At 49.8% G+C, this 12,855-nt stretch overlaps 1 protein-coding gene across 1 annotated transcript; it reads left to right on the top strand.

The window, feature by feature from the left end:
* Positions 1–412: 412 nt before the first annotated feature.
* Positions 413–3,216, top strand: LOC105104415 (glutathione S-transferase P). The gene is made up of 7 exons (XM_010998117.3): positions 413–534; positions 725–760; positions 1,069–1,169; positions 1,278–1,365; positions 1,750–1,853; positions 2,665–2,772; positions 2,948–3,216. Coding segments are annotated over exons 1-7 (627 nt in total). The 5' UTR covers positions 413–533; the 3' UTR covers positions 3,137–3,216.
* The last annotated feature ends 9,639 nt before the right edge of the window (positions 3,217–12,855 follow it).

The raw sequence follows: 12,855 nt of genomic DNA, 5'->3' as shown, positions 1-12,855 counted from the left end.
GGGGTGCACTGACTAAAACGAGCACCCGAAGGTGGCCTTCAAAAGGTGGACGGATATGAAAACCCAGCTTGGGGTGTGAGCTGTGTGTGCAGGTCAGTGCACGGGGGTGTGTCTGTCTTTGTCTAGCATCTGTCTTTTGTCTGTGGGAACAAGTGTCTACACGCAAGGGTTGGTGTCTCTGAGGTCTGCGACCCCAGCAGGGGAAGGGGCTGGACTGCACGGGCTCTAAGTCCTCTGGAAGATTCTGGAACCCGTCCCCTAGCCCTTGCCCTGAGTCCTCCAGCGCCCACTGGAGGGTGGCAAATCCTGCGCGGGCGAAGGGTCCGGTGCAGCGGGCTGGGAGGCGCGGCGCTGCGGGGCGTCGGCTGGCGGGCGGGCCAGCGCAGTGACTCAGCACGGGGGCGGGCCGGGCAGGGCCGGGGCGCGCCCACCCATATAAGTCTCAAGGCCGCCAGTCGGAGCGCTCGAGCTCTGCTGCCGCCGCTGCCGCCGCTGCCGCCGCTGCCGCCGTGACCACCGTCCCTGCCGCCACCAGTGAGTCGGCGCCTCTTGGGGATCCCAGGGATTCCCAGGGGGCTCCCAGGGTCTTTGGGGCAGTTGGGTCCCTCGGAGAGGGCAGAGCGCCCAGAGCAGGGAATGAGGCCCCAGGGAGGACGGGTGGGTGCCCTCTCCTCCATATTACGCCTCACCCAGATTCTAACAGACTTCTCTCTGCATCCTCCAGTGCCGCCCTACACCATTGTCTACTTCCCTGTTCGAGGTAGGGGCCTGTGACGGGGTAATGGGGGGGAAGGGGAGGGGAGGCAGAGGTTGGGGGCTGCAGCCCACGCCCCTCACCCACCCGAAGGAGTCCCCAACCCCCCTTTTGCCTCCATCACGTGGCTACTAGCTCGGGCCTGTGCCTAGGAGCTCCCTAGGCTGGAGTATCCAACCTCGCGGCCTAGGCCTGCCCCTGCCCAGTGTGCCCTGAGACCGCCGGAGGAGCCCCCGCCCTCTTGGCCCCTCTCCAGGGTGCTGCGAAGCTGGGGTCTGTGGCCGTCCCTACTTCCCAGTCCTCCCCTCCCCCAGGGCGCTGCGAGGCCATGCGCATGCTGCTGGCTGACCAGGACCAGAGCTGGAAGGAGGAAGTGGTGACCATGGAGACCTGGCCTGCACTCAAACCCTCCTGTGTGAGTACTCATGCCCTCTCAGGGTCAGGGGCTGGGCCTTGAGGGCAAAACTAGGGTCGGGGGGCAGCCAAGCTCAGCACCTCTGACAGAGCTGTGCAACCCCTCCAGCTGTATGGGCAGCTCCCCAAGTTCCAGGACGGAGACCTCACCCTGTACCAGTCCAATGCCATCCTCCGACACCTGGGCCGCTCACTCGGTGAGTCCTGACGCTGCAGGTGGCCCAGCCCAGGGCAGGGGTGGGTGAGCATCAGCCAGTGTTCCTGAGCATCTGCTCAGTGTGTGGTCTGAGCTTCTTCCATTTAAATCAAGCCTCCCAGCAACCCTGTGGAGTACAGGCACATGAAGGCTAAATAACTTGCCTAAGGTCGAGCTCAGGTTTGCCAGCATCCTTGCCCTATCCCAGGCCACCTCCCACTGAACCCTGAGCATGGACTCAGATCAGCACTGTCTTCCATCCGCATTCTCTTCCCTCCTCCCTGTGGCTCACAGGCAGCCACATGGCCTGTTGGTGGATCAGGTTGCAGTTGCTGATCAGGCTCCTGGTCATGCTGTCTGCTCTCACACTCCCCCCGCCCCCCAGGACTGTATGGGAAGGACCAGCAGGAGGCAGCCCTTTTGGACGTGGTGAATGATGGCGTGGAGGACCTCCGTTGCAAATATGTCACACTCATCTACACCAACTATGTAAGCACGTGCCCCGGGATGGGCACTGAGGACAAAGAAAGAAAGGGGCTGGCTTCCTTTTCACCCTATACCACACCCCTCACGTGGCTCTGGCTGATTCCCTCCCTTGGGCTGCTTCTGGCTCTGAGGGTGGAGTTGCGGGAGCCATTGTGGACAGGATGCAACTCTCAGCCTCACTGCCTGGGGTTGGACTCAGTCAAGTAGCAGTCAGTGGATAGTGCAAGGACAGGAGATGCCTTGAGGTGGTCCTTGATCCTTAGCTGGGGGAGGTCAGGAGGGCTTCCTGGAGCAGGTTGCAGGAGGAAGAGTATAGCCAGCTTCTGGAAAAAGGTGCTGACACTTTCAAGGGCACAAAGTATGCAGGCAAGGAGCACATTTAGGGATCTGGGACCAATTTAGCAGAGGCAGGGCCTGTATGCCTCTGTGTGAGAGCGAGGGAGAGTGTCAGATGGAGCCAGAGGGGCGGCAGGCCCAGATCCTGAAGGCCTTGAACCAGGCAGCTTGGATGCTTTCTTGGGGAGCCTTAGCAGGTCAGTGTCTGAATACGAGATCTGGAAGGATCCTCCAAGGCTTTTGCAATAATCTGGAGAGATCATGGCAGAGAAGGAAAGGCAGGGATGAACTAGAGAAAAATCAGCGACTGAAATGGACAGGATGTGGCGATAGCCTGGGGGTGGGGACTGAGCAGAGGAGTCTGGGGCCGGGTGGGTGGTGATTCACTGAGATGGGGCAGACAGAAGGGAGCATCTCAGGGCAGGGGCAGGTAGCGGTATGCTCAGGAGGCTGATCCACAGTGGCATCTTTCTGGCAGGAGGCAGGCAAGGAGGGCTATGTGAAGGCACTGCCCGAGCATCTGAAGCCTTTTGAGACTCTGCTGTCCCAGAACCAGGGGGGCCAGGCCTTCATCGTGGGCAACCAGGTGAGCTTTTGGCCCTGTTCTGCCCCTTCCACGCCACCCTCTTACAGATGGGAAACAGGCGCAGAGAGAGCATGTGAGCCATTGGTTCGGCAAAGCTGGGCAGACCTAGGGACCAGGTCAGTCTCCTTGCCCCTACCCCTCACACCCACTGAGTTCCTAGCCCCCTTCCCTGCAGATCTCCTTCGCAGACTACAACCTGCTGGACTTGCTGCTGAATCACCAGGTCCTGGCCCCTGGCTGCCTGGACTCCTTCCCCCTGCTCTCAGCCTACGTGGCTCGCCTCAGTGCCCGGCCCAAGCTCAAGGCCTTCTTGGCCTCCCCTGAGCACGTGAAGCGCCCTATCAACGGCAACGGGAAGCAGTGAGGGCTTGTGGCACTCTCTGCAGGAGGCAGCGAGCTGCCTGCTTCCCTCTCCCCAGGACCAATAAAATTTTCAGGAGAGAAGCTGTGCTGTGAGTACATTGAGTTTTCTGGAGAAAGGGGCTTCCGGACCCTCAGCACTCAGGCTTGGGGGAGGGACAGGGCAGCTGGCGAGGATACTTGAATCCTAAAACACAATCAGAGTTTCTTCCTGGAGCCCTCAACCCAGCCTGTGTTTACTGAACTCCAGAAGCAAAGAGAGAAAAAAAAAAAAGAAAGAAACAGGAAGAGGAATTAACCATGCTCCCTACCCTGGCAGTCCCCACAGTCTAGAGAGAACAGGCTTGCTTATGTAAACATGCTTTCTTGTCCCAGCAGACCACCTGCCAGAGGGCCTCCATCCGGGACAGCCAGAGCTGAGGGGCCCCTGGCTGAGGAGGGGCATGAGAGGAGCTGAGCTGCTCCGAGCAGCCCAGACTTGGTCAAAGGGTCAGTCATTTGTGCTCAGGTGGGGCTCTCCTTGCGTCCTCATGCATCCTGGGGATGGGAGCAACACTGGGGGATCCAGGTGGCCCACCTGCTGCCTCCGCTCACCATCCTTGTTAGCTGGGCAAAGAGAACAATCCAGCTGGCAGTGGGGTGTCCACAGTGGTGAGGCATTGGGGTGCAAGCAAGTTGGGGCTCTCAGGGCTCCAGGGATAGCTGGAGGCAAGGGGTGCAACATGGAGGAGCAAACATCTCTTAGGAGCCTTGCCCAGCATCAGAGCCTCCTGCCCAAAGTGGGGACCCCTCAGGAGGTCAACTTCTATTTCTGAAGGAACTCACAGTAGGTTGAGACTAACAGAAAATGTCACTTGAGGGCCCGAGGGAGGGATTTGGGTGGTGCCTAAGCCACCGTGCTGCAGCGGTGGTGGGTTGGCAGGGGACTACCTGCACCCATCCCACATCCTAGGCCCCACTTAGGGGACCATTCGTGGTGTCAAAGGAATCCTGGCTCCAGTATCAGGGCAGAATGCCTGAACACTCTCAGAAAGTCCTGGGAGCACAGAGCAGCTGAGAGCAGTGGTAGGTGCTCCCTGAGTATCATGCAGGAGGCTGGACCAAACATTGCCGGGGGGGGACTTTGGGTTCAGGAAGTGTGGATCAAAACTAAAGAGGCATATAGCTCTGAATTACCTATAACTAATAATGCCCTAGCAAATAATGAAAATAATTGCTCAGGCTTATCGAGTAACTTCAGTGCCAGGCATTATGCTAAATGCTTTAGCGTGTTACCTTCCATGATTGTCACCACCCTTGAGTAGGTGCACTTATCCCTATTTATGGATGAGGAAACAATTACAGAAATTTTAACTTGCTGATACGTGAACAGAGGCCCAGCAATGTTATTCATCATATTACTGCTTGTGATCACAATAGGTTGAAAACCGCTTAGTTGTCCATCAACAGGAAACCGGCAAAGTACATTGCATGAACACACACAATGGATTTTGCTGCTTGTGAAAAAGCCAGGAGGCCTGGATCAGGCTTTTGGAGCACACGGGGCTGAGCCAACAGAGTGCAGCCCTCTGCAAGAGACTTTCTCTATTGCTCATCCATGACATATGGGGAAATGAAATTCCCTGTCCCCTTTGCAGTCAGGAGGGACCATATAACATGTTCTGGTCACTGGGCCATGGGCAGAGTGGGTGAATCACTTCCAAGACAGTAAGTAATTGCCAGTGCAAGAAACCCCAGCACTATCCTCCGCTGCCACCACAACCAGTGATGGCCTGATCCTGAGTGAGGACGACATGGAGCAAGCCCCCTCAATAATTTGTGATGGACAAGTGGTGTGGTTGAGCTGTGAACTTGTGGTTTTCCACTGCTGGTACTTTCAAGTTTGTTACTGCAGCATAACCTGACAACCCTTCTGATCTGTCCTTTCTTAGCACAGGCTAAAGGGATCCAGTCACCTCCCAGCTTTGTCTTGCTGCTGAAGCTGATCAGGGGAGGGGAGAGGGCTGTGACTTGGGTATTCTCCCCGCCCCAAGACTATGTTCCTCTGGCTCTCCAGACCAGACCCTGAAATCTGTGATGGGGAACTGAGGAAATGTCCTCATTTGGGGTTGGAAGAAGTCACCAAGCTGAGGGAGGTGATCCAAGAGAGACCAAAGAGCCCAGCCTTCTCCTTGGCATGGACATTTGGCTGCAGAGCTAGGGAAAGTGGAACAGACAATGGGGACCCATCTTACTGGGGTAGCTCCTGGACCTGGAGACCCTGGCTGGGTGACTTTGGACACTGGGGAGAGCAAAGGATGGTTTCAGAGCTGGACCAGGCCTACTCCTGCCTGAGAGTGCACTGCACTCGCACACTTTGTTCACTGCATCCGAGAGGCCCGCCCACAGACCCAAGGAGACACTGTCTGCCCTCCACCATCTTCCCATCTCAGCACCTCCCTCAGCTCCCTTTTGGAAACTCTACTTCCCTCAGAGCTGGTTCTGGTTCCCCTCTGAAAATAAACAGGCCAGCTAAAGACAGCAAGCAGAGCTGTGTGGCTCCAGCAAGCGAGTTGGCCACTATCACTTGATTTGGCAGAGCTCAAAGGCACATGCAGGGAAAGTTTTATGAGAGGAAAAGGGGAGACTTAAAAGTATGCCCTGCCGGGAGGCTGTGCACCTGCTGTGGGCGGGCTAACCGGAAGTGGGGCATCCTATCTCAGGGGAGCACATTTGGCTTCCTCTGGTTGGTCCTAAATTGGAAAAGGGGATAGAAATTAAGGAGGCTGTCACTTGTTAATGAAGACCTGGACATTTGGGGCGATTATTACTGTTAGAGATAGCAGTCTGACTCCTTGCAAGTCTGACCTATAATGCACTGGATCCCTGTCAGGTTATTGTAGATAAGAAGTTTCCAGGCAGGTGGCTGCAGGTCATGGGTCAGATTCTATTTCCATATATAGTCTGGCCATTGTCCGTTGTATTCAGTCTCCTCTCTGGACAGAGGTGACCCCAGCCACATCATCTGGAAGCCTTTTCCGCTGGCATTTGAACCTTGAGTGGAGAAATCCTGTAGGGAGAAAGCAGGAGCTATGCATCCTCCTTTCGGGAACAGTCCCTGGCTCGTTTCTGGGCCCTGGAGGAGACGGAACACTCCATCGTGGGGCACCAGAGGACCAGTCTTGAGTTGCTCATCAGAACACCAAGACAGATGGTGTGTCAAAAGGCACTGCTTCCAGGGCACGTGGTTACTGAAGGGCCTGGGAAACTGCAGAAGCCAGTGACTCACAAGGCCAACGTGTCTGCACCTGCCACACCTCGGCCTGGGGGCTCTGGGGGTTCTGGGGGTTAACTCCAGGAGCTGGGCTTCCTGGGAGCTCTGCACAGTGTGGCTGCTGGCTCGGGCAGGAGGCCTGGGGGGGTGGGCAGCAGAACTTTGAGTGGCACCTCTCACTGCCCACTGCCAGGAGAGAGAGAAGGCCAAGATCGGCGTCCAGAGTACTGGGCAGAGGCCAGTGCTCAGGAACTCGGGAAAGGCAAGATCGGGGGACTGGTGTTGGGGTTGTTGGTATAAAGGGTCAAGAGGAGGCCTTAGGGTGACCAGGAAGAATGCTTGCCCAGACGACCCTGCTGCAGAAAAAGGCTCCAAACAGTCGGGGGCGCTGACCTCTAGAAAGCTGTCGCTGGTTCCTTTCTCCAGCCGCCCCAGTGCCTACTTGGTGGGTTTCCAGGTAACCGGTTGCTGCAGAACAAACTGGCTGGTATCATTCTCTATCAGGAACCCAGGCCCAGCGCGCTGGCCCCGCGCCGCTCCCTTAGTGGGCGGGGCGGGGCCGCCCGCAAGCCCCGGCGCGGAGCCGCATACCCAACCGGCGCCGCCCTCCCGCCCAGCTTCCGGAGCATGCGCAGAGAGGCCCGTAACCAGGTGGGAGCCTGGAAATTGACGTCGGGGGACCCCGATGACAGGATCTGTGTCCAGTAAACCTGCCACGCAGTTTACAATCTCTTCTGTTACCCAGAGCTTCCATCAAATTTCCTGCTCACTCCTAACACGACAAATATCAGTGGACAACAAACAACTGCCAGATACTTGAGAGAAATCGCTAACATAAAAGAGACAAGAGTAAACGGAGAAGATACTGTGCAGGCTGCATAAGGAAACTTCAGTAAGCTTTAATCATTATCTTCAAGGAGATAAGAAAAGATATTACACCTGGAACATAAGAAAAGGAGGCTATTAAAAAGAATGCTCGGAGAAAAAAAATATGATAGAAGTGAAAACTCTCAGAAGATAAAGTTGAAAAGTACATTTGAAAATAGAACAGAAATGTTGTTTTCTCTGCCTGGAATGCCTTTCTCTACTCCTCCTACAATTTTTTTCCTTGGGGTGAAATCCTATTCCCATTCCCAAAGACCTAAATCAAAAATCTCCTCTGCAAAGTCGTCTTCAATTGCTCTAGATCAGAGATTGACAAATAAAAAGAGAGAGAGAAAGAGATCAAAAAGATAAAAGCAAGGAAAGGTAAGAAAAATAGAGTATCATTTGAGGAGGTCCAGAGAGAGGGAGAGAGAAGAAGGTGGAAACAAAACAATAGGGAGCAGATTATCAAATGAAGAATACAATACATTTTCTCCAGACTGAAGAAGATGAGCTTTGGGTTTGAAAGGCACAATGAGTGCCCAGCACACTGAAAGAAAAAGGACCAAAGCCTGTTACAAAAGCAGATCATGAAATTCCAAAGCCCCCAGAAGGCAAATGAAGACTCTGCAACCTTCCAGAGAGAGAAAAACAAACACCACAAACAAGGGATAAAGAATTTGGAATCGCATCAGATATCTTGTGGTGATGATGAAACATGTCCACAAATTTTCTGACACTCTGGCATCTCTATGCCCTCTTGTGGACGCTGGGCAGGACCTTGCTGCTGCCTCAGTGACGAGAATGCAGAGGAAGTGACAACTGTGGGGCTTCCCTGGCTACATTCAAGAAGGTCATGCAGCTTTGCAGTTTCTCTAGAGACACTCACTTCACTCACTGTGCAGAAGGTTCAGCCACCCTGAGGCTGCCACACAGAGAGCCCACAGGAAGAGACCATAGAGGAGGAGAGAGAGGGAGGGGGGAAGAGGGAGGAAAGGAGGCTGGGAGAAATGATGGAGACATACCTGCTCCCAGCTGCCCAGCCCTGGAAGTGACATTCTTTACTTCTGCCCCATTCAGATATGAGGGGGCTCTGTGCCCAGGGAGAGGAAATGAGTTTGTGCTATCTGGTCAGTCTCCACCATATACAACATAAGATCTGTGAATGTACAGGAACTAGATGTGCAGTAGCAGTGGCATCACAAATAAGTTTGAGGACTTATTTTGTATTAGTAAAACTGATTCACCACACTGAGAAAAGCTGTTAGATCCTTACCTCACACCATTTACAACAATGAACTCCAAACAGATCACTGGTTCTCAACTGGAGGTGATTTGGCCCCCTCCCCCGATTCTGTTTGGCCACATCTGGAGTTATTTTTGTTGTCACAACTTGTGGGGTGCCATTAGGGATGCTGACAAACGTCTTACAATGCACAGAACAGCCACCCACAACAAAGAACTGCACAGCCCCAAATGTCAACAGTGTTAAGATTGAGAAACCCTACCATAAGTTTCACCTATAAAATAATAACAGAAAGAAAAAGTTTCTTTATGACCTTGGGCTGGGGATGAATTCCTTAAACAAGGCCCCCAAATGAATGAACTTGACTACATCAAAACTGAGGATTTCTCTTGTACAACAATGGTTACTATTTATCAGATTATCAGATAGATGATAAATTCAAAGGAAATATTTGCAACATCTGACAGGGGGAGGGAGGACCAGTGGTTTATAATGTTGGAGCTGGTGTTCCCACTAATCTTTCAGAATCCCCCAAAGCCACAAAGACCATAAAAAAAAAACACATACTCCATCTCTCAAGTAAGTAGGGGACCTCTGAAGTGATTACAGTTATGTGCTTCTATGCACCAAATAACATACCCTGATGTTCAAAAAGTGAAAGCTGATAGGGAGACAGGGACTTAGGCAAATAACAAATCTCAAACTCTGCAACAGGAAAACAGAGAAGGCACTGTCCTTTCAATGGCTCTTGGGACATTTGCTATAATAACCATATATCATGACTCAGAGAAAGTTTTAGAACATTCCAGAGGGAGAGAGAGAAAGATTATAGTCCACAGTCTCTCCTTATAAGGCAATAAAATGAAAAATAACAAAACCAGGAAACAAAAAGATCCTAATGTATATAGTTATAACACTTATTAATTTATATTTATACTAAATATATTTATAAACTTCTCTTAAAATGACTTATGTCAAAGAAGAAATCAAAACCAAAGTTAACAGAACTAGCCAATTAAGTTGAAGGATCACCACGTATCGGAAGACTAGTCCGCTTGTCCCAATTCGTCTAGATTTATAACTCATCTTGCTGCCTGGCAGGGCAGATCTCCTCAACCCCTTTGTTCTTCTTCAAAATTGGTTTGGCCATTCTTGGCCCTTTGTCCTTCTATATTCATGTTAGTATTGGTATTCTCAGTTCCTTGAAAAGCCTTGATGGGATTTTGATTGGAATTTGCAATGAATTTGTAGATGAATTTGGAGAGACATGATATCTTCATGATATGAAGTCACCCCACCTGGTAAAGTCCCCTGAGCAGCTGTGGTGCTGGCTGGAGGCAAAGGGGATGTGGGATTCGTGAAGGAGGAAGGAAGCCATAAATACTGGCTATGGTGTCATGATCCACTGCAACAATGAAGCCCCCTCCACATGTCCTTTGTGGCTCTGAGTTTTGTATATTGGGAAGAAATTGGCTTTGTAAGGTGCAAAGTGGTCTCAGGAGGAAGAACATGTAATAGAAGATGAACAGCTCAACCTGTTTCTAATAAACACTCAACAGATTGTTCTTCTTGCTGATTTATAAGGTAGGGCCTGGCATTTCTAAAATCTCAGCCTCGAGTCTCACATTTCTAACAGCCTGGGATTAGTCGAGGGGTGCGTAAGCTCTTCCTGGTGTCTGTCATCCAAATAATCGTCAAGGGCTCATTGGGCAAAGATGAGAGCTTTTGTGATAAGGGACAAAGGAGGTATAGGCAGAACTCCAAGGGACTACTTGGGGACAGGAAAAGGACCAACATGGAGACACTCCAGATACCCAGCCCTGATCTACTGGGTGTCTGAGTGTGGGTCTGCTGCCAGGATGGGGTGCTGAGGGGACTGTACTGGTCCCTGGGACCAGTGTGCCCAACTGAGACCTCACAGGTCCTCCCTGATGGAAATTGCAGATGGTGTCTGGTGCTTGGGACCAGTATAAGCTGAAGAGAGATCCTAAGACACTGGCAGGCTGACAGGGAGTGGTTCTCACGCCAGGACTAGAGGGTCTGGAGATCAGGGAGGGAGGCTGGGCCACAAGGGTCATTAACTGGGTTCCCTGCCCCAGAAGCATTTACCTTGTCCTATGTGTACCTCATCAGCCATGACTGATCAACTTTACTTTCTTGAATTTAAATTAATGGGAAAAAAAATATAAGGAGGTTTCCAGCTCAAGATAGCAAGATAGTCAAGATAGTCGATCCTGAAAGGTACCCTGTCCTTCTCAGAGGGAAAAAAGAAAGGTTAATAATGAAATTCCAGCCACACAGAAATGAAAAAGGGAATTCTGTGTAGACTCGAAATAAGGCTTTCTTTGAAGGAAAGAAATAGGAAGAAACCCACAGCCTGGGATGGAAGCCTTGGCTCTTAGCCAGGAAGCAGGAACACAGCCAAGCTGAATGTTCAGGGCTTGGGGCCAGGTACTCAGTCCATATCCAGCACTGGAGAGCAAAGCTGAGAGCCTTCCGTGACTGAGGCCAGGTTTCCACCAGCAGCATGAAGCAAGGGGCCAGAAATGCCCCTGGTGCCATGTCACAAGCAGGGCCAATGCAAGGGAAACAGGAGTGCAGAATTTGGGATGGAAGTAAGTACAGATGGAAACAGTATGCCTGTTTTTGTGTCATATTCATTAGGAGGATAGACATATTAATTAGCTTTTGCTGGAAAAGGAAATTTAGGTATGACTGTTAAAAGTGTCAGGGAAATCACTAAAAATAGAAATAAAATGTATAACTTTCAAGTCAATGCTGGGGAAGAAGGGCATAGCATAAAGGAAACTCAATTAATTCAACAGAAGACAGGATAACAGAGGAAAAAGAAAGAAACAGAAAGAATGCTGAATAAAAAATACAATATAATATGGCAGATTTATGTCCTAGTGGCAACACCAATAAATATAAACAGGCCAAACTCTCTTTTTAAAAGACAGACACTGATGGGATTAAAATAAAACAAAATGAAATTAATTAGCTGTTGTTTTTTAAAAGACATTCCTAAAGCAAGAGAAAAATTGAAAATAAGAAGGAAAAACCCAAATACTAATAAAAAGAAAGCTTGTGTAGCAAGAGTAATGTTACGAGAACCTAGACCTCAAGGCAAAATTGTTAAAAGGATGCAGAGAAATATTTTATATTAGAAAAAGGAACAATACATAAAGAAAACATTCTTTTAGCTGTGGCATATTTATACAATGGAATACTACAGCCATAAAAAAGAATAAAATAGTGTCACTTGTAGCAACATGAATGGACCTAGAGATCATCGTTCTAAGTGAAATACGTCAGAAAGAGAAAGAAAAATACCACATGATATCACTTATATCAGGAATCCATTAAAGACACAAATGAACTTATTTACAAAACAGAAAAAGACTCACAGACATAGAAAACAAACTTACCATTACTGGGGGGAAAGAGGGTGGAAAGGGATAAGTTGGGAGTTAGAGATTTGCATACACTAACTACTATACATAAAATAGATAAATAACAAGTTTATACTACAGAGCATAGGGAACTATATTCAATACCTTGTAGTAACTTACAATGAAAAAGAATATGAAAAGGAATATACGTATACACACGTATGACTGAAACATGCTGTACACCAGAAATTGATGCAACATTGCAAACCGACCATACTTCAATTTAAAAAAAAGAAAACATTCTTTAAAATATAGGTGTTCAAAGGTGGCTCAAGGAAATAAATAAATAGTCATAGAAGAAACAGAATCAGACCTGAAACTTCTAAAAAAAAATAAAGTCTATCAACAACAACAACAAAAAAGGAATCAGTGGTCAGATCACCCCCAAGCAGAGGCCCCCAGCTCCAGATGAGTTCTAGTCACACTTCAGGAAATGACAACTTTTACCCTCAGGAAATTCCTGCAATGTATAGGAAAAGGTGGAAAGTGGTACATCTCATTTTAACAAAACTGGACAAGATCCTTTAGAGAAAATAAAACTGTAGGCTTTCCTCACTTATGAGCATTGATGTAAAAAACAATCCAGCAGTTAGTACAGTGAAAGAATATGACAGCATGACCAAAAGCTTTCGTCCCTGGAATAATAAAAAATGAGAACAGCAAACACTTACAGAGGACTTGCAATGTGCCAGGCCCTGTTCTAAGGGCTTTACAGAGATGAGAACATTTAATCATTGTAATGACGCCATGAGGCACAGAGAGGTCAAGGAACTTATCCAATGCCACACAGCTGGTAGGTGATAGAGTCCAAGATTTAGCCCCCACTGGCTTTAGTCTGTTCTCTTAGCTGTCTCACTTTGCCACCCCTTTAGGTCAACAATAGTTCAACAGATTAGGAAAAAAAAAAA

This window comes from Camelus dromedarius, chromosome 12 (assembly GCF_036321535.1).
Source record: "Camelus dromedarius isolate mCamDro1 chromosome 12, mCamDro1.pat, whole genome shotgun sequence".
In the NCBI taxonomy this organism is placed as follows: Eukaryota; Metazoa; Chordata; class Mammalia; order Artiodactyla; family Camelidae; genus Camelus; species Camelus dromedarius.
The sequence above is the reverse complement of the archived record's forward strand: the minus strand, read 5'-3'. Positions and strand labels throughout refer to the sequence as shown.